The 22,217-nt window shown below is 36.0% G+C and overlaps 2 protein-coding genes across 3 annotated transcripts in view; one reads left to right on the forward strand and one right to left on the reverse strand.

The window, feature by feature from the left end:
* Gpr19 (G protein-coupled receptor 19) overlaps nt 1–22,217 on the forward strand; it is an 82,291-nt gene that overhangs the window by 46,127 nt on the left and 13,947 nt on the right. The window lies entirely within an intron of this gene.
* Nucleotides 1,616–22,077, reverse strand: Crebl2 (cAMP responsive element binding protein like 2). Of its 2 annotated transcripts, XR_013423077.1 has the most exons (5): nt 21,747–22,077; nt 10,451–10,648; nt 8,946–9,090; nt 8,739–8,833; nt 1,616–4,706 (listed from the first exon to the last, which is right to left on the reverse strand). XR_013423077.1 is itself a non-coding variant. In XM_005331908.5 (4 exons), exons 1-4 carry the CDS (start codon nt 21,759–21,761, stop codon nt 4,702–4,704), a joined length of 363 nt encoding a protein of 120 aa, XP_005331965.1. In that variant the 5' UTR covers nt 21,762–22,076; the 3' UTR covers nt 1,616–4,701. The 2 variants fall into 2 exon arrangements, 1 of the variants encoding a protein (XP_005331965.1); XM_005331908.5 differs by lacking the exon at nt 8,739–8,833 and having other exon boundaries at nt 21,747–22,076.

Genomic DNA, 22,217 nt, shown 5'->3' on the forward strand with positions numbered 1-22,217 from the left:
AGAGTGACATGTAAAAAATAATCTTTTTCCTAAAGTTGTTTCCCAGCATCCCTCTCTAGAGGTAAAGTATGTTTTTAAAAAACACATCTTGGGCTGGGGCTGTGACTCAGTGGTGGAGTGCTTGCCTAGCACATGCAAGGCCCTGGGTTCGATCCTCAGCACCACATAAAAATAAATAAACAAAATAAAGGTATGTGTACAACTAAAAAATAAATATTAAAAAAAAATCCCACATCTTGTGAGGAGGGGATATACCTAGCAGAAGAGTGCATGCCTGGCTTGTGTGAAGCCCTAAGTTCAATCCCCAGCACTGAAAAAAAAAAAATCATAGATTTATAAATTCAAAAAGTCAATAAAATCAAGAATCTGGATATGGATATATGTTTGGTTGTATATGTGTGTGTGTGTGTGTGTGTGTGTGTGTGTGTGTGTATATATCTCCCCATTAAAATACAACTAAGAACATATTAAACTATTTAGGACTTTGCTTTTTTTTACTTGTTATTTTAATACCACTTCTTATAGCCAGGCACAGTGGCACATGCCTTTCATTCCAGCTACACAGAGAGGCTGAGGCAGGAGGATCATAAGTTCAAGACCAGCTGGGGCAACTTAGCGAGACCCTGTCTCAAAATAAAAAATAAAAAGGGCTTGGAATGTAGCTCAGTGGTATAGGACCCCTGGGTTTAAACCCCAGTACTATATACATACAAACAAGATGAATAAAAGCCACCAATCCAATGTCACTGAACATGGAGTTGGGAAAAGATGCACAAAACTGGCCATTCTCTGGGAAGCCAGCAAAGCCAGCTGCCACATACCATTGTTGTGCACATTAAAAAAAAAAGAGGTACCCACTTTGGGCAAGTCATCAAAAGCCACCTCTTCTAGACAGACCCTCACACATATATGCCTAGATGAACTGATGACAAGTGCCCCTTTCTCTACATATAGCTTGTTGAAGGGATTGGAAACTAGATTTTAGGGCCTTTACCCTCTTAACTGAGGGCCTTTGTGCAGAACAATCGGTACAACCACACATGCAGTTCTAACTCTGATTCATTACCCCTGTAACTAAGAAAACTGAAGGAAATGGGAAGGGGAAGACCAACTTACCTAGCAGCCTGCAAACCTGCTTTATACAGATGATAGTATAATATTGCCAGTTGGAATATTAGTTCTTAAAATTAGCCTAATAATAGAAGGCTACTGTTGATAAAAAGAGCATCCAGAATCCAACTACACTATTTCAAGGACTGACATAATATAGCTAAAGACTTGGGAAATATGATGTGTGCAACACTACATATTTAGATTCCAACTTATTAAAGAACTATATTTTTAAATCCAAAAAAACCCACTCAAACAGGCATAATAATGAACATTTAATATAGTTTTGTACTACTTAACAAGCAATTTCTCTTAACTTGTATTTAGCTTAGCTACTCTGTGAAAGTTATTCTCCTTTTTTTGTAGATGAGGAAAAAAAAAGAATGAGAGATTAAATAATTTCAAGTGACTCAGAAAATGGACCTAGGACCAGTTCTTCTATTTAAACCCCATATTCTTATACAGACATAGTTCAGTACTGTGAAATAGACAACTTGAGACAAACTCTGGTGAAGATATTTTATTTCTCATAAAAATATAATTGTACAATGCTCTCAGAGAAAGAAAAAATCCCTTCAATGCCCCCAAATACCATGTGGTTCAATAATCTTCCTCCTTTTAAAAATGAAATATGTAACTGATAGTAGCAACTGATTTCTTGTGAAATACAGCATTTTAAAAATTTCATTTGCCTTTAACTAAAGATAACTCCAGTTTAAACCTGTACTTTCTATAATTAGTCACATCAATCATAATGCAAAGATGACAAAATTAAATGCTAAATGGTAACACTAAGTAATGTATTAGTTGGCAAACAATTATATGAATTTGCTGCACTGAGATAATTCTGATTTAGATGTAAGAGGAATATTTTAAATAAAATAGGAAAAATGTTTAAGGACTTCAACTAAATCCTAGAATTTGGCCTGGTCAGATTCATTCCATATTACATTCAGTTGACCTAATATATGGAATGTTGATGCTAAAATAATGACTTAATATGCCTGGTCTAAATACACAAATATATCTTTTCCTTTACCTTTCTTTCTTTTGGGGGAAAAAGGAAAAGGAAAAACATTACTCTGTCCACTCAGAGGGCAAGGAGAACAATCCTTCTCCTGTACTCACTGGTTCCTTCACTGTCTGTCCTCTCCCAGCCCTGTCATCACAGGTAGGGAGAGATTTAGGTATGATGCCCCTTCACTGGATGGGGAGGGAAGTGCTCTAACTGTTTTAATCAGTGACATTTATTCACATGCTCCAAAGTGGACAAAGTGTGCAGTGAGCACAATGCCCAAAGCAATCACAACAGTCATTTTCAAGACCAAGGAACATTCTCTTAGTTTGATCTACTCCAAGATACCAAATAGATAGGTTCAGAAATAAACTAAAATAAATTATAATTTACTTTAACCCAAAATTATATATCCTCTACCTGAGGACAAAGTCCCTGCTCTTGTAGATACTAGGGAGGAGGGGAGGAAGTGCAAATGACCCTGTCATTTAGAATTATAACCAGAGAGAAATCCTTCAATCACAATGGAGACACTGCATTGAAGAGCCACATTCATTTTGGAATGTTTGCTTTGAAAACAACTCTTTTGGGGAATTCAGAAGGTACTGAACAAAGCAACATAAAGTCAGTCTTGGGTTGTTCTGCAAAATAAAAATATACAATTGAGTAGACCAGCTGGCAAAAACATACCCATTACAATCTGAACATTACACTTAAAACACAGATTCTGAAGGTCTAAATATCAACAATCCTTAATCTACCCACATTTATGGTCCTAAGAAGTCATTAAATACTCTTAAAGTCCCTATCTTCCAAAATACAGAGACCCAACAAGCTGAGCTAGTGATTTATCAGTAGTTACACACAACCAGCCAAGAGATCTGAGTTTGCAACCTAAGCACAAGAGGTCTTCAGGAAATCAGGCTAAGGGGAAGCACTTTATTCAAATACATGGCCTGACAGAAAGGGAAAAAAGTATCTTTTAATCTTAAACTGTGTGGTCCAACTTATGTCCCACCTCAAAAACTTCTAGTCTATAACAAAAGTATTTGTTTGGAAGCCAAACATTTGTTTCATTAGTGAAGATCAATTATGATTTAGCAGCAATAGAGAATACAACTGATTTAACTATGAGAAAGAGTGATAAAGTGTCTCACTGGGGAAATCAAAAGATTCCTAGGTTTGAGTACATCATAGTATAAGTTTGATTCGTCAACCATCACTCCATTTGGTGGTCAAGAAGAAAGTAGATGTAGCAATGATGGGAACTGCAAAGAACTCCTCTGCCCTTGCATACTTCCTGCTGGACACACAAGCTGCACTGCTGTGTACAACTCCAGCTCCAGTGCTTCATAACAGTGGAGGCACAGACTGAACCAGATGCATGACCATAGTATGTTTTTTTCTGGCTCAGAACATGTTCATGGAAGACACTAAGTATTCTGCTTATGGCTATAGCCACTAAATTTACCAACAGTTTGTCCCTTGTTTTTTTCCAGATCTCAAGGCAGAAACTCAATCTCAGCAGCTAATTTCTTCATCTTTTTTTTTTTTTTTTTCCAGTGCTGGGGACTGAACCCAGGGCCTCATGCATGCTAAGACAAGCATTCTACCACTGAGCTACATCCCAGCCCTCATCCTATTTTCTCCAGAAAAATTCTCTGATTTAGTTGAGTACACAAGAAAATGTGTGAACATTCACTCCTGTCCTCCCCACATACATATATAAACATAAAATAGAAACATATACATATACATACATACTCTAGGTTGTCAAGATAATGTATGCTGCTGAAATGCCTAAAAGGTTACTTCTGCTTAAAAGTAAAATTTGACTATTATCAAAGTGTGGACCTACCAAACTTTTATAAATACATTTGGATAAGACAGCAACAAAAGTTTTAAATAGAGGCTGTCTTAAGGCTTTTCTTGATGTATTTTTTAAACATATACATTATTTAAAACAGGCATATCTATGGATTATAAAAATAGAAATGTATATATTTGTTAATACATATTCACAGCTTATGCTGGAATGGCTCACAGGAGAAATCATGGTTCATGCAGAAAATAAACATTACTCAAGTAAATAAAAAGAAATAATATTAGGTCCATAAAGGCTGAGAACTTACAGTTAGCAATCAGCCCATTTGGTTTCTCTTTGAAGGGCAATCAGAAACATGAAAGGAGGTGACACCTAAACACACATACACATACAATTATGTGAATTACATGAATATAAATTAACCAATAAAGCAATGTGGAGTTAAGGTGCAAAAATACAATCTTCAACCACTTTTCTCTACTCTTGTGTTTTCAAGCATCCTAACATGTTAAATGTCATGGGTAGTAGTACAGAACAGATCTGAATGTTTGAAAAATTTCTAAGTATTAAAAGTTAAAGCAAGATCATCTGAGATCTGTAATCCCACATTTTGGTAGAAACTGCAGATTTACAGAGATGACTACTGAGCAGTAGGTAGTAAGTGGAGCCAAGAAGCAAAATCTTGCCTATTCTTCCTCCATGGAAATTAGAATATTGGCTTCAATCACTGATTCATCATTTTATATCATCTTCACCCTGAAAAATAAATCAAATTCACCAATGTTACAATGCTTTCAAGATCAATGAAATTTGACTAATCTGTTTTAAAAGGTATGAATTTCTTTTCAGATTAGCATCTATGGGAAGGTTATTTTTTAAAATACAGATTGAAAGAAAAACAGTTGATTTGCCTTTTTTCACTAATTCAATTTTGATTAAGATCCAGTGTTACCTCTTTAATAAAAGTCATCAAAAAGACAATTATATCAATTCAAGAAAAAATTAAAGACTAAAAAATTGATAACATTTCCTAATAACTACATTAAGTCCTCCCAGACTAATCGCAATGAAGAAAACACCTGATACCTTTATTCTAGAATCTTTATAAACCAGGTGCAATGGCACACATCCGTAATCCCAGTGACTCGGTGGGGCTGGCTGAGGCAAGAGGATTGCAAGGTCAAGACCAGTCTGGACAACTTAGCAACACTTCATCTCCAAATAAAATTTACTTATTTATTTGGTATTGAGGGTCACTTTGCCACTGAGCTACATCCCCAACCCTGTTTTTATTTATTTATTTATTTATTTATTTACTTACTTACTTACTGATGAGACAGGGTCTCACTAAGTTGCTTAGGGCCTAAATTGCTGAGGCCTAAATTGGCCTCAAACTTGCAATTCTCCTGCCACAGCCTACGAAGTTTACAGGCATGCGCCATCACACCCAGCTTCAGAATAAAATTTTTAAAAAATCTAAGCTAACGAGAGTGCCCTTGAACAGATGAATGGATAAAAATATTGTGGTATATATATGCACAACTGAGTATTATTCAGCCTTAAAGAAGAATGACTTTATGACATTTGCTGGTAAATGGATACATCTGGAAACTATCATGCTAAGTAAAATAAGCCAATCCAAAAAAAACCAAAGGTCAAATGTTTTCCCTGATATGTGGAAGCTAACCCACAATAAGGTGGGGAGAGGAACAGAAGTTCAGTGGATTAAAGGGGGGACAAGAAAAGGAAAGACAGTGGAATAATCTGACATAACTTTCCTATGTACATATATGAATATACCACATGAATCAATCATCATATACATGTACAAGAAATTTATTTTATTTTATTTTTTAATAATTTTTTTAAGAGAGAGAGAGAGAAAGAAAGAATTTTTTAATATTTATTTTTTAGTTTTCGGTGGACACAACATCTTTATTTTATTTTATGTGGTGCTGAGGATCAAACCCAGAGCCCCACGCATGCCAGGCGAGCGCGTTACCGCTTGAACCACATCCCCAGCCCAAGAAATTAATTTTAAAAAATAACTATGGGTAAACGGCAGGAAGATCAATAGAGAGAAGGGAGAGGGGAAAGAGAAGCAGAAGGAGAGGTACTAAAGACTTATTTAGAATAAGATATATTCCATGCTTGTATAATTACGTAAAAATGTATTCTATTATATATACCTAAAAAGAACCAATAAAAAAGAGAGAAAAAAAATTTAAATTAAAAGGGCTGTGGATGTAGCTCAGTGGTAAAGTGCTCCCAGGTTTAATCCCCATTACCACAATAATAATAATAATAATAATAATAATAATCAATCAACCCACAAAATCATTACAATCTATAAAACAAATGATACTGGTCCAACTGGATACCTATATGCAACACAGGGACCCTGTGTTCACACCATGAAGAAAAATAAATTCAAAATGGGTCAACAACCCAAATAAAAGACCATAAAATTCTTAGATAAAAAACCAAGAGATAAATCTTCACAACCCTGGATTTGGCAATGGAGTCTTAGATATGACACCAAAAACATGAGCAATAAAAGAAAAAAAGTAAATTGGATTTCATCAAAATGAAAATATTTTGCGCATCAAAAGGACACTATCAAGAAAGTGAAAAGATAGCTTAAAAGAGTGAGAGAAAATAATCATATATCTGATAAAGGTCCAATATCCAGAAAAAAATTCTTACAGCTCAACAACAAAATGAAAAGCACAATTAAAACACTAGAAACTTAGACATTTCTCCAAAGAAATTGCAAACAATCACAGCACATTAAAAGACACAAAATGATTAGATATTTAGGGAAATGCACACCAAAACCACAATAAGATACTACTTCACATTCATTAGGATAGTTACTGTTTTTTTAAGAATCCAGCCAGGCACATGGGTACATGCCTATAATTCCAGCAACCCCAGAGTTAAGAAAGGAAGATCACTTGAGCACAGAAGATAAGGACTAGCCTGGGCAACATAACAAGACCCTGTCTCTTAAAAAAATAAATAATGATAAATAATAAAAAATGAAAAATAACAAGTGTTGATAAGCTGTGTAGAAATTAGAGGTTGCTGATGGAAATATAAAATGTTTTAGTCACTATGGAAAACATCAAGACAATTTCTCAAAAAGTTAAAACACAGAATTTCCATATGCTCCATCAATTTGACTGCTAAGTATATACTCAAAGGAACTGAAAATAAGTATACAAATACCTGTACATACATGTTCATAGGAGCACTGTTCACAAGAGCCAAAAGGTACAAAAAATATCGTCCATCAATGGATAAGTGGATAAACAACAGTGATATACATATGTGTAAAAATATTATTTGACCACAAAAAGGAATAAACACTAAGACATGTGAATTAACCTTGAAAACATGCTAGATGAAAGAAGCCAGACAAAAAAGTCATATACTATATGTATCCATTTATATTAAATATCCGACCAAGATAAATCCATGTAGACAAAAAGAAGATTCATAGTCCTAAGGGACTGGCCAGGGGAGGAATAAAGGTAATAACTATTTAGTGGGTTTAGGGTTCTCTTTTAGAGTGATTACATATTGTGTATCTAGAGGTGATACTTGTACAACACTGAATATACTAAATGCTTCTGAATTATTACTTGAAAATGGTTAATTTTTTTCTTAAATGATTAATTTTGTTATATAAATTTTAAAAAGTGTGGGGGGGGACTGAGGCTATAGCTCAGTGGTAGAATGCTTGCCTCACACATGTGAGGCACTTGCTTTGATCCTCAGCACCACATAAAAATAGAGATATTGTGTCCATCTACAACTAAAAAATAGATTTTGAGGGAAAAAAATATTCCTAGGCTGGGTTGGGCTCAGTAGTAGAGCACTTTCCTAGCATGTGAGGCCCTTGGTTCAATCTCACAACAAGAAAAGAAATCTTCATATTGACAGAAAGAGAGCCTGGACTGGTGAGGACAGGTTCTAATATTATAGCTGTCTGACCTTGGGCACATTACCCAGACTCCTGCTATTTCTCATCTAAAAAATAAGTATAATTTGTTTGTTTTTCTTTTTGGTGTCAGGGATTAAACCCCAGGCCTTGCACAAGCTAAGCACATGTTCTACCATGGAGCTATACCATCAACACTTAAATTCTTTAATGTGATTATTAGAGTTCATATTTAAGATAAATATAAGGGAAACTACTTTGTAAGTTGTAAATAAAAATATAAATAAAGCTAGGAACAGTGGCACAAACCTGTAATCCCAGCAACTAGGGAGGCTGAGACAGGAGGATCACAAGTTCAAAACCAGTCTCAGCAAAAGTGAGGTACTAAGCAACTCAGTGAGACCCTGTCTCTAAATAAAATATAGTAGTATCAACAATACCTAGATCAGTGTCATTCCTATTTATGTATTATCTTCCTAATAAAAAAATTTCCATAAATGGATCAGTTGCCCTTTATAGAACTCATATAAAGGGCATTTCAGTATTTAGAATCTAATGCTATTTAACTTCCTTACTAGTGCATTGCAAATGACATGAACCTTTCATTTTATTTAAAGACAAATTAAGGCCGGGCTTGGTGGTGCACACCTGTAATCCCAGTGACATGGGAGGCTGAGGCAGGAGGATTGTAAGCCAACCTCAGCAACAGCTAGGTGCAAAGCAACCTGTCTCTAAATAATGGGGATGTGGCTCAGTTGTCGAGGGCTCCTGAGTTCAAACCCTGTTACCCTCCAAAAAAAAAAAAAAAAAGACATTAAGGAAGTGATCAACAGAAACCCTACCTTGAGATGCTCCCTTAATAAAAATTCATCCAGGCTGGGGCTGTAGCTCAGTGGCAGAGTACTTGCCTAGCATGTGGGAGGCACTGGGTTCAATCCTCAGCATCACATAAAAATAAATGAATACAATAAAAGCATGCTATCCAACTACAAAAAAAAATTAATTTAAATTAAAAAATAAATAAAAATTCTCCCATGGATCATACTCACAGGAATTGCTATTAGCATCTGTCTTCCCAGCTTTGGTGTGTCTGCTTGAATTCTGCTGAGATTTGTTCTGCTCTTCTCCAGTGAGTAGGGCCTTTATTTCAGAAGGGATTTTTCCTTGGTCCATTGCCATGCACCACTGCTTGTACTGAAATATATAAAAATGTTAAAAGACCCAGTAGCTCACACCAGTAATCCCAGTTGAAACAAGAGGATCACAAGTTCAAAGCCAGCTTAGTGAGCTCCTCTCTTACAAAATAGAAAGGACTGGGATGTAGCTCTGCTAAAGCACCCATGGGTTCAATTCCTAATACCCCCGCCAAAAAAAACAAAAAAAAAGTTAACAGAATTCAGGAACCACTGGTAGAATCCTAGATATACAAACTCCCACAGTTAGAGGTCAGGTTGATTGCTGAGAATCCCACACTCCATCGTATTACTTATTTATCACATTAGATCATATATGAGATTTGTCTCTTTCAGAAGAGGCCAGAAAAACTGCTACTGCACAGTTTTGCAATGTGCTGGAGGGTTTCTCAGATTAAAGAGGTCCCTCTAACTAAAAGAACATGCCCTCATACTATGCCGTTAATTAGAACTCATCTCAATTTTTTATAACTGTCACAGTATTATTTCTATCCCAAACACAAAAAATAATTTTAGTAATTACCCTTCCCTCTTTCACAAACAGTCACTAAACATCTACTAGATTGCAGACATATACACTACACCATGAGATATAGATGACAGGAGATGTATATTCTACCAGAGTGCATACTATGGACTTTGGGTATATACAAAGGTGAAGCCCTTAAGTAACCTATAATGCAGGTAAAAATACTTTATAGCATAGGTCAAATTCAATGCATTAAAAAAATTAAATGGCTGGGCATTGTGATGCACACCTATAATCTAAGTGGCTCAGGAGGCTGAGGCAGGAGAATCACAAGTTTAAAGCCAGCTTCAGCAACTTATCAAGGCCCTAAGCAACTCAGTGTCTCAAAATAAAACTGCCTCAAAATAAAAAATAAAAAGGGCTGAGGAGGTGGCTCAGAAAAAACAATGAATGAATGAATGAAATAAAACATGTAAAATAGGTAAATCCATTTAAACACAAATGGTATCATAATTTGTGCAATTACATATTGTTACACTGTTTTTCACAATTAATATATTATGAACATCCTTCTATACCAGTAAACACATATGTGTCCTGTGATTTTTTACTGGCTACAAAGCAGTCCCATATGTGAATGTAGTATAATTTATTTGACTTAGATTTTTACACATCTGGGTTATTTTCTATTTTTTCCTATCATAAAAAAATTCCTCAATGAAACAATCATCTACATTTTGTTCCCACCTAAGAAAATGACTATTTGTCCACAGCATGGCTAACAGATTAATATTCTTTCCAATTTTTGCCAACTGGATTAACAAAAACTGATATTTTTGTATACATTTATTTTGCCAAGATGAGATTGACTTATTTTACTGAGAGAATTTACCATTTCCAGTTCCTCTCGGAGGGCACATATAGCTCTTTCTCGACTGGATACTAACTCTTCCAAATACTGGTATCTCAGCTTTTTTCTGGCCCGGCATTCTCTTGCACTCTGCCGGCTCCTCTCAAGTTTTGCCTTCAAGTCAATTTTGGCTGGCTTCCGGCCACGTTTACCAGGCTTCTTTACTTTGCCTCCAACCACCTTCAACAAGAGAGAGAAGAAATAATTGCTTTTTCTCTTAGTTTATATAGCAAAGTGGCCATGGATACATATTAGCAAAGAGAACATTTACAAATGATAAATAAGTGAAGCTTCTGGAACTAAGAAAGCCCAATTCCATCAAATGTCTTCAGGTCTTTGTCTCTTTTTTTTTCTGATACTTTTGATACCATGAATGTGAGAAAAGATATAACATAAGCTTTTATTATTTATTCAATAATAAGTTTAAATAGTTAAACAGTAAATTTTATAAACCATATGGAGATGAATAATAAAAAACTAAGATATTGGGGCTGAGGTTTTGGCTCAGTGGTGGAGTGCTTGCTTCACACCTATGAGACACTGGATTTGAGCCTTAGCACCAGTTAAGAATTAATAAAAATAAAATAAAGGTATTGTGTCCATCTACAACTAAAATATATTTTTAAAAACTAAAATATCACCACTAAATATTTTGCTTATAAAGAATTTTTATTGCCTTGAAAAAACTATACTGAAATAAGCAAAACAACATTCATAATTGCAAGTTCCTTATGATCTCAATGTTATAACAAACAGATGAAAAGAAGTTAACAAGGTCAGTGATGATTTCTCTGATATGTGATAATAGCTTTTATAAGATCTTTTTTATGATTTTGAAATGTTTAAATTTAGAAAAATACACGTATTGAATTATATATATATATGTGTAAATATACATCCTAAGCATTTGAGCTATAAATTCCCTCTTCAAATTGCAACCCAAAGGAACACACAGAAAGTCCAAGAAATCTTCAGAATAATTCTCTTTTGCCTTTAGAAGCTGATAATTATACCCTAGACTGATTTCTACTTGCTCCCACTGGGTGTCACAAAATATCCTCTCACTATCTTTACCTGCCTAGGCACAATTATTAGGTGACTGACAAAATGATTTAATTTTCCTCCTTCTTTAGCTTTGAAACCTTCCCAAGGTCTTATGCAGTAAAGATGATGAAGTTTTAATTAAACTCATGAACCTAAACTTGCACATCAAGTAAATATGCTTTAAAGCAGTAACCTTGAAAAGGGATGTATTTATTCCAAAGTACTTTTTTTTGGAAAGTACTATTGGAACCAGTTCTCATACTGTGTCTCTCATTATTTTAAAACTATTCATTAAATTCACAAACAATACGATTGTCTATCTTATTTATTTGATGAAGTTCTGAATGATGATGAGTTTTTTTTCTGAAAATCACCCCCAGAGAAAGGCTGAGAATGTATGTAGTTCAGTGGTACAGTGCGGACTTCACATGCTTGAAATCCTGGGTTTGATCCCCAACACTGCAAATCACTCTCAGAGAATGCAAGTTTTATACCTTCAGTATACTGACAGGAATACTGCTAAGGCTTTAAAAGCAATTCTAAAAGAGAAGATGCAAAATTCAAATCACCAGCAAATACTTAAATAAATGTAAAAGGCTTCCCAGGTAGCAAAACTCTAAGTCAATATTTATTTGGATACAAAAACCTTGATTTATTTGTTCAAAATCATTATTAACATCATACATCAACAATGCCAAATACCCTATAAAGATCAAATCAATACTATGTATAATGGTTAGTCAGAAAACAATATCTAATCTATATTTATTGCAGTGTAAGGCATCAAACTCAGGGCCTTGCACATGCTAGGCAATGCACACTCTGCCACTGAGCTACATCCCTAGCCCTAAGAAAACAAATTTTATATGTCAATCAGCCACATTTACCAAACCCCACTCATAACATAACGGCTAACCATTTTATAGTATAAGTCTGAAATGAGACAATTACTTCCAGGTCTGGAGGGGGGGGAAGAGTATTCTTTCTACCATCATCTTAAAAGATAGCTGCTTCAGTGGCTCTGGAGGCTGACACAGGAGGAGTGAGAGTTCAAACCCAGCCTCAGCAACTTAACAAAGCCTAAGCAACTTAGTGAGAAAAAAAAAAGGGGTGGGGGGGGACTGGAGATGTGGCTTCTTGGTTAAGTACCCCAGAGTTCAATCCCTGGTACCAAAAAAAAAAAAAAATGCTGCTTTAGGACTACTCTTAAAGAAATTTTTTTTGTTTGTTTGTTTGTTTTTAAAGAGAGAGAGAGAGAGAGAGAGAGAGAGAGAATTTTAATATTTATTTTTTAGTTTTCGGCGGACACAACATCTTTGTTTATATGTGGTGCTGAGGTTTGAACCCGGGCCGCACGCATGAAAGGCAAGTGCGCTACCGCTTGAGCCACATCCCCAGCCCCAAAGAAATTTAAACTTTTCAAAAACTGGTCTTTTGAAGCTTTTCTATTCTGCATCATCATGTCTTAATACAAATATAACAATATATTTGGGGCTGAGGTTGTAGCTCAGTGGCAGAGCGCTTGCCTGGCATGTGTGAGGCAACAGATTCAATCCTTAGCAATGCATAAAAATAAATAAAGGCATGCTGTGCATCTACAACTACAAAAAATTTTTTAAAAAACCAATATTCATCAGGAAACTTCTCAAAGCTAAATATTTGATAGCAATTACAGAATGGCCTTGTTGACCCAAATACTACTAATTTTTAAATTTTAAATAATGATTATATCTCATCAACTGCATAATTTTCTTAAAATATTTTTAATGCCCTGAATTAAACATACTATTATTACAGTTTTAAAAAGCAGTATGTTACAGCATAAATGCAAGTACTAGTGAAATAAATGTATAATGACTTTTAATTTTCTTTCTTTTTTTTTTTTTTTGGTACCAGAGGTTGAACCCAGGAGTGTTTAACCACTGAGCCACATCCCTAGCACTTTTTTATATATTATTTAGAAACAGGGTCTCACTGAATTGCTTAGAGTAGAGCCTCACTTAATTGCTGAGGCTGGCTTTGAACTCACAATCCTCCTGGCTCAGTCTCCTAAATCACTGGGATTACAGGCATGCGCCACCACACCCAGCTCTATTCTTTACGTAGTAAAATGAGTCAGCAATTATAACACTATAATCCAATATCTCACATACTATTCTTTTCAATTAACTCAGGAATGGCTGAAGTCAGCAAGAGAACACTGTTTTTTCATAGATTTCTTTGATTTTTTAAGTCTAACAAAGTCATAAAAATCAAACAACAGTTATAACCCTTTGTTTAGGTTTCATGATAATAAAATATTTGAATTAGAGCTATTTATTCCTTTTTTAAATTATAAAGGTACATTAAATGAATCTATGGTTCCTGTATTTTATGTCATTTCCTATAAAATTGCATTTAAAACCATGTAACCACCACTTCTCTAGTTGAACTTTTCTTCAGTAATATACTGAATTATTTGTTTTTGATACCAGATAATGTCTGATATGTGTACCAATTTTCAAAAAAGTCATGTGTATAAAAAGGACTATAATAAATCTCTAGTATAAAATATATATGAAAGCAATTTGTAAAAATATTAGACAAATGTTGGTTAGTATACTAATTGCCTTTAACACCTTAACTTTTAGTATTTCATAAGCCATAAAGATTGAGGAATAGAGAAGGAATGTTAATTAGGACTTAAGAATCAGAAACTAAAACTGAAATCAACCCTGAAAATTCCTTAAATATCTCTGGAGCATGTGGGAGTAGCGGTGTATGTCTGTAATCCCAGTAGTTAGGGAGTCTAAGGCAGGACTAGTTCAAAGCCAGCCTCAGCAATTTAGCAACGACTTTAGCAATTTAGAAAGACCCTGTCTCAAAATACAAAGGGTTGGGGATGTGGCTCAGTGTTTGAATGCCCCTGGGTTCAATCCCCCATACTAAAAAATAAAAATCACTGGACCAAAAAATACATTCTTCCCAATAAATCAAATCTTCACAAACTCATATATAACTACATTTGTCCCTCTGTTCTCTCCTTATATGTATTCTGTGAGGAAGATTTTAATATGGCTAAATGAAAGTATTGATTTTTATGTACCAATACAAACTCCAAAAACTATGAAAAAAAACAAACATTTAGCTTTTCTTCTATTTTAATTTCTATTGACTTAAAGTCATATGATAATTTAAATACCTGGCTTTAAAACAGTGTACCTCTCTACCACTATCCATTTTGCCTCTTTTTCCACCCTAAACACATTAGTGAGCTAAAGATAATAGGCTGTAAGGAAACACTCAAGAGGACCTCAATCCATACTCTCTACCATAAAAAAAAGAAACTTGCTAGCCACTTTTTCATATCTTCCAGAGAACCTCTTTCAAAAAGGTAGGATATTAAAGACATTAGATTTCGGACAATACTAAGTCTATCTTTATTATATGTTAAAATATTAAATGTTATTGGTTGTAAGCAAGTAAGAATAAAGGTCCTATTTTCTGTTAACTATCTGTTTTATTTACTCTTAAAAAAAAAAAGATTCACTCTTTTTGGAAGGGGTGTTACCAGGGATTGAACTTAGGGGCATTTGACCACTGAGCCACACCCCCAACCCTATTTTGTATTTTATTTAGAGACAGGGTCTCACTGAGTTGCTTAGTGCCTTGCTTTTGCTGAGGCTGGCTTTACACTCGAGATCCTTCTGCCTCAGCCTTCAGAGCCACTGGGTTTACAGTCATGAACCAAGGCATGATTATAACAAAGGAAACACTTGTACAGTATCATATAATTCTTAGTACATAGTAATAAGTATTAAATAAATAATTATAGATAAAAAAAAAAACAAAAGGCAGGGCTGGGGTTGTGGCTCAGCAGTAGAGCACTCACCTAGCATGTGCAAGGCGCTGGGTACCATCCTCAGCACCACATAAAAATAAATAAATAAAATCAAGGTATTGTGTCCAATTACAACAAAAAATAAACATTTAAAAAAAATAAAAACAATTTTTAAAAAGGCATTCCCTATAATTAATGGGTCAGAGAAGATTGTGATGACAAAGAAAATTAAAAAACTAAGGTGAGTGAAAAGGAAAGCACAACATACCAAAACCTCTATAAGATACAACAAAAGCACTGCTAAGAGGGAGCTGTGAACATCAATATTAAAAAAGATTTTAAGAGACTGGGGTTGTGGCTCAGCGGTAGAGCACTTACCTAGCACGTGTGAGGCACTGGGTTTGAGCTTCAGGACCACATGAAAATAAATAAAATAAAGATACTGTGGCCATCTACAACTAAAAATATTTTTTTAAAAAGGTTTTAAGATCAATAACCTAATCTTCCATCTTCAGAAACTTTAAAAAAGAAGAGCAAATTAAACCCAAAGCAAGAAGACAGAAGATTAATAACAAATATTACAGTGAAAATAAATACACTAAAAATGGAAAAAACAGGGGTGGGGGTTGTGGCTCAGTGGTAGAGCACATGCCTAGCATTGTGAGGCACTGGGTTCAATTCTCAGCACCACATATAAATAACTAAAATAAAGGTCCAGTGACAATTAAAAATTACCCCATTTTATTTGGGCTATCTTTTTATGGTTGATTTTTGTAAGAGTTCTTTATATATTCTGGATACAAATCCTATAACATGTCTATGATTTACAAATATTTTCTCTCATTAAGTGGGCTTGTCTTTTTATCTTGATCCTTTGTCCTTGAAATACAGTTTTTAATTTTAATGAAGTATAGTTTTTTTTGTGGGGGGAGGGAATTGTTTGTGCTTGTGGTGTCATATCTAAGAAACCATCATCCAATCTAAGGTCACAAAGATTAGATCCTATATTTTCTTCTAAGAGTTTTATAGTTTTTGCCAGACATAGTGGCACACATCTGTGATCCCAGTGACTGGGGAGGCTGGGAAGGAGGATCACAAGTTCAAGACAACCTTGGCAATTTAGCAAGACTTGGTCTCCATATAAAAATAAAAGGGGTGGGGCTGGTGTTGGGTTCAGTGGCAGAGCACTTGCCTAGCATGTGCAAGGCATTGGGTTTGATTCTCAGCACCACATATAAATAAATAAAATGAAGGTCTGGGGCTAAGGTTGTGGCTCAGCGGTAGAGCACTCGCCTAGCACATGCAAGGCCCTGGGTTCGATCCTCAGCACCACATAAAATTAAATGAGTCAAATAAAGGTACTGTGTCCAACTACAACTAAAAAATAAATATTTAAAAAATAAAGGTCCATCAACAACTAAAAAAAATTTTTAAAAATAAATAATAAAAAAGGGGTTAGTAATGTAGTTCAGTGTTAGATTGCCCCTGTTTAATACCTAGTACCCTTAAAACAAAACAAAACAAAAAAAGCTCTTATTTTTCAATCTTTGTTTTTTTAGTTAATTTTTGTGTATTGCATGATAGGGATCCGACTTTGTATGTGGCTTGTGGCTGTCCCAGCAACCTTTATTGAGATGACTAGTCTTTCTCCATTAAATTATTCTGGCACTGTTTTGTGAGAGAGGGATGTTGGGTATCCTCTATCCAAGTGCACATCCATCTCAAGTGCAACCAGGGCTTTGCACTTGCTGAGCATACACACTACCACTGAGCTACACCCTTATACCCCCTTGGCACTTTTTAAAATCATTTGGCCATAAATGTAGGATTTATTTCTAGATTCTTTCCCATTAATCTGCGTATCAATTCATGTGCCAGTACCACATTGCCTTGAGTACTGTGACTTCCTTTCCTTTCCTCGCCCTTCCTTTTCTTCCTTTTTTTTTTCCTTGCACAGGATGGAACCCAGGGCCTTGCACGTGCTAGGCAAGTACTCCACCACTGGGTTATTTCCCTAGAGCCTATTATTATGGCTTTTTAGTAAAAGGCAAAAGATTTATAGGATCTGAAGAGAAAACAGAGTATTCTATGGCTTTTTAGTAAGTTTTGAAATTGGAAAGTGTGAGCCCTCCAACTTTGTTCTTCTTCAAAATTGTTTTGGCTAATCTGGATTCCTTGTATTTCCATATAAATTTTAGAACTGTCTTGACAATTGCTGCAAAAAGGTGGAATTCTGATAGCATATCTTTTCCATCTATAAATCAATTTTTGGTGTATCTGTTTTTTTTTTTTTTTTTTTTTTTTTGTAACAGGGATTGAACTCAAGGGCATTCGGTCACTGAACCACATCCTCAGCCCTGTTTTGTACTTTATTTAGAGATGGGGTCTCACTGAGTTGCTCAGTGCCTCACTTTTGCTGAGGCTGGCTTTGAACTTGCAATCATCCTAGGAATTTGGAGTGGTTCATGTGCTAACTGAACTTTGAGAAGAGCTGGGTGGGAAAGAAGCAAAGAGAATAAATGATTTGAATAGACATTTAAAGATACATAAATGGCCAATAAGCTAATAATGAAACACTCAATATCACTAGTTTTTCGTGAATCAAAACAACCAGATACCACTTTATAACCACTAAGACTTGGCTATATAACAAAAAAGGGAGCCATAACAAGTGTTTGTGCAAATGTGAAGAACCTGGAACCCTTATACATGACTAGAAGGAATGTAAAATGGTACAGACATCTTAAAGAGCAATTGTTGATGGACATTTATTTATTTATTTATTTATTTATATGTGGTGCTGAGAATCGAACTCAGCACCTCACACATGCTAGACAAGTATTCTACCACTGAGTTACATCCCCAGCCTCACAGTAATGTTCTTTTTTTTTTTTAACCCAAAGGCATAAGCGATTATTTATTTATTTATTTTGGTAGTGGTTGAACCCAGGGCATTATGCATATGAGGCAAACGTTCGACCAACTGAGCTATATCCCCAGCCCCCAGTAATGCTCTTTAGTACCAACTATGTGTTAAGACTCTGAACTAGATTCTGTATGTGATTCATCTGTAATCCTTACCAAAGCCTGCAAAGAAGGTATTGGCCTCATTTAAAAGATAAGAAAGTAGAAACTCAGAAAAGCTAAATAACTTGGCTAAGATTTTTTCCTACCCAACTAGCCTAGTATGAGATATACTTTAGCAGGACTGTTTTTTACTCTACTATTTAACATGTTCCTAAACTCCCCATTTTAGATGCCCAATTTTGATTAACAGGGATTGGCAAACTTTCTGTAAAGGGCCAGATGGTAAATACTTGTAGGCCATATGATTGCTTTAGCAATTATTCAATTCTTCCATTGTTTCACAAAAAGAGCTATGGGCAGAATGTATTGGAAGAGCATGGCTATGTTCCAATAAAACTTTATTTACAAAAGCAAGCAGCAGACTATATTTGGCTTGCTGTCAGGGCATACTTTACTAATCCTGAGGTTACAGCATAAGGCACAAGTAAAATTGTCATCAGAGAAAAGGTTGGAAAGATAATCAGAGGCCAAATTATGATAAGCTAGGCTTGATAATTTTGGGTCAGTATTTTTCAAAGTGTAGAAGATACCTGTTGAATCAGAATCCCTGGGAATGGGGTCTATTTTTGGATTTAATAGTTCCCCAGGGAGTGGTTCATGTGTCAACTGAATTTTGAGAAGAGTTGGGTGGGAAAGAAGCAAAGACAGTAAAATAAAGACCATCTTGCTGAGCCAGTTTGTAATCATTTCAGGCATTGTTAAAATAGGTTTGTAACCATTTCAGCCATTGTCTTATATTTAAGTGAAGGTATACTTAGCTCCAGCTTCAAAAGAGAATAGTTGGGAGAAGGGCAAAGAAATGGAGTTGAAAGAAGAGTGGCAGGAATTAACCCTCAATTTAGAGATGCCTACTTTATCTTCTTTCTCCTTCTGATTGGAGAAACTGGCAGAAAGGTTAGCAGCAGAAAAGAAGTGATTAGACATTCTCACTTTCTGAAGATGTGGTAAATAAAAGACCTAGGTTGTGGTGGTGAAGGAAGTTAACAGTAGCCCTTAACGTTCAATGAAGATGGGCCCAGGTTGTGGCTCAGTGGTAGAGCACTTGCCTAGCATGTGTGAAGCAGTGGGTTTGATTCTCAGCACCACAAAAAAATTAATAAATAAATAAAGGTGCATTAACAACTAAAAAAAAAAAAAGTATTCAATGAAGATGTCACTACTTGCTTTGTTTTTTTCTTCATAGCTGTAAAGAGCAGTGGCTAGGCACACAGCTTTTTTCTTTGATCAGTGGGAGATACCTTTTTTAGATGCCCATTCTACCCCTTGCTCTATGTTCCCTGTTTGCTATTATATATATGCTCTCACTCTTTTGCTCTACTAGAGCACATTGATTAATAAAACCAAGTACTTCTGGGCAATCACCTTAATGTTATTCTGTTCCAATTAATCATTTTTTAAAATATTTTTATTAGTTGTTCATGGATCTTTATTTACTTATTTTATATGCGGTGCTGAGAATCGAACCCAGTGCCTCGAATATGCTAGAAAGTGCTCTACCACTAACGCCACAACCCCAGCCCTCCAATTAATCATTATTAAGTAGCACTTTCTGTTGTTTGAGGTACACTGCTAGATGAAATTTTATATCCTCCTTCTATTACTGTGTGCTAGTGTTAAAAATAACCCCTTTGTGATTTTATATGTAAGAAGAATAACCCAAAATCCTTTAAGTTTTTCTTGGGACTTATTTGAGATTACTGAAGACTTTAAGAAAGCTATTGTGCTTAAAAGATCTGAAAAGGAAGCAACTAAAAATCAGAATGCGGTAGGAGTCACAAGCTGAGAAAATTAAAGAACAATATGTTCTTTTAGCATCCTTAAATGGTTACAAAATTATTATTTTCTGGGAACTATAATGGACCGAATTCAGATATAATTTCAATATTAACCCTTAAAGGGGTTGGGGTTGTGGCTCAGAGGTAGAGCGCTCGCCTAGTATATGTGAGGCACTGGGTTCAATCCTCAGCACCACATAAAAATAAAATATTGTGTCCACCTATAACTAAAAAATAAATATTTAAAAAAGATATTAACCCTATAAGACTGAACTAGCAAAGACTATGAAAAATTATTTTCTGGAAAAATTTTGGAAGTAACCACTTATGTTAGAAATATCAATCCTAATAGGAAATGTTTGCTGCTTCACAAGCAATCCGTTCCTCTAGGTGAGTACTAAATCCAGAGTACTGTGCTGGGGTTTACCTTCTATCACTTTTCTCAAAGACTTTTGCATGAAGAAGAAAGGAAGATAATGTAGAATAAAACAGCAAAGAAAAGCTAGACTTTTTTTTTTTTTTAATCTCTCTGAGGATGTGTGAAACAAAACAGCAACAGCAAAATTTAGTAGTTTAGGTGGAGGTAAAAAGGGCATCCAAACAAAGGAAACCATTATCCAAGGAGTATGCCAGAGATTTCAGAAAATGAGGCTTTGAAAAGCTCTGGGAAGGGCTGATTTCAAAAACTGGCAAATTTTTAAAAGTTTGATTCCTTAAAATAAAAAGGCCCAATTCTTAAACATTCTAAAACACCAATATGCAAATCCCTGACCATCCCTGTCTTCATGGAATAAAACTAAACAATACAAACGTTGGTAGATTTGAAGACAATATGAATAGGTTATACATAGTTCAACTGTATGAATTAACCAACAATGAACATTCTCTATTATCTTAAAATCACAAAGATAGATATGTTGGACAGGAAAAGTGTGATGGAGATGGAATATTAAGGTAAATTAACAAGAATAAATTCACTACTCTTTTTAGAGAAAGGCTTTCTAGAGGAGGTTAAATTCCAGACTCTGGCCAAATAGCAACAGGAGCTTAGCAGTGTTCCAACCAACCACAGGAAAATAGCTCATAAGGGGAGTGAACTGATTATATGAATGGGGCATTGAGTGAAGGATTCTGAGAGAAGAGGACTATTTAGTCGAAGGGAATAGGGCTGGATCAGGGTTCACTAGTTAAGATCTTTCAAACCGAAGACGGCTGAGAAGGCGCACGGAAGGGCAAAATGAAAAAGCAGAGTAATTTCTTCACTTATTTCGCTAGGCAGGTCAAGGACGATGGTTAGAATTCTCTGGAAAAGCTGGCAAACAGGGTTGTGCTGGGAATAAAGACAGGGCCCTTCCTGGAAAAACACAGCCTTGGTGTTCCCTGAATTCTTGGTTGGGCACCATCAGGCAATAAGTGGAGAGGAGCAGGGATGTGTAAGGGAGATGTTGCTTGGGTGTTGGCATGGACTTGTGAGCTGAGGCTCAACGGCGGACTAGCACTTAGCGAAAAGCAGGCGGCGGCGGCAGCTGCGCGTGCAAACCACAGAACTTACCTTACTGTCATCCATTTCGGCAGACAGGCCGGCCCGGCCAGGCACTCCCTCCCCCGGCCCTCCCCTGGCTCAGCCGGCCCGGCCCGGCCCGGCCCCCGCCCCGGGGAAGAAGGAGATATGGTTCTGACTGTCTCCTTCTCTCGCCTAACAGTTCACTTCCCTGATGCCAGTCACGGGGACCAGGGACTAGTTCAGGAATGGCAGAGCGGACCTTGGAGGCGGCCCAAAACGCCTCCTTTCACTGCCGCCGCCTCCTCCTCCCCCTCCATGACAGTCTCTGAGTGTGTTTACAGAGGCCCTGGAGAGCCGCCGAGTCCTGAAAGTGGGCGGTAGTGCCGCGCGCGTAATGGTCCCTGCGGCTTCCGTAGCGCTGCGGTAATTGTGGGAATTGTAGTTTTCCTTTCCGTAGTCACTGCGCAGCTGACTGAAAAGAGAACTACAATATCCAGAGAGCCTCAGAAAGGGGCGTCT

This window comes from Ictidomys tridecemlineatus, chromosome 6 (genome assembly GCF_052094955.1).
Source record: "Ictidomys tridecemlineatus isolate mIctTri1 chromosome 6, mIctTri1.hap1, whole genome shotgun sequence".
NCBI lineage: Eukaryota > Metazoa > Chordata > Mammalia > Rodentia > Sciuridae > Ictidomys > Ictidomys tridecemlineatus.

What these genes read in the sequence shown, in the direction of transcription:
- Crebl2 (XM_005331908.5), bottom strand. An exon ending in TCCGAGAGGAACTGGAAATG is followed by an intron (nt 9,091 to 10,450) that starts GTAAATTCTCTC and finishes TATATATTTCAG; the next exon opens with TACAAGCAGTGGTGCATGGC.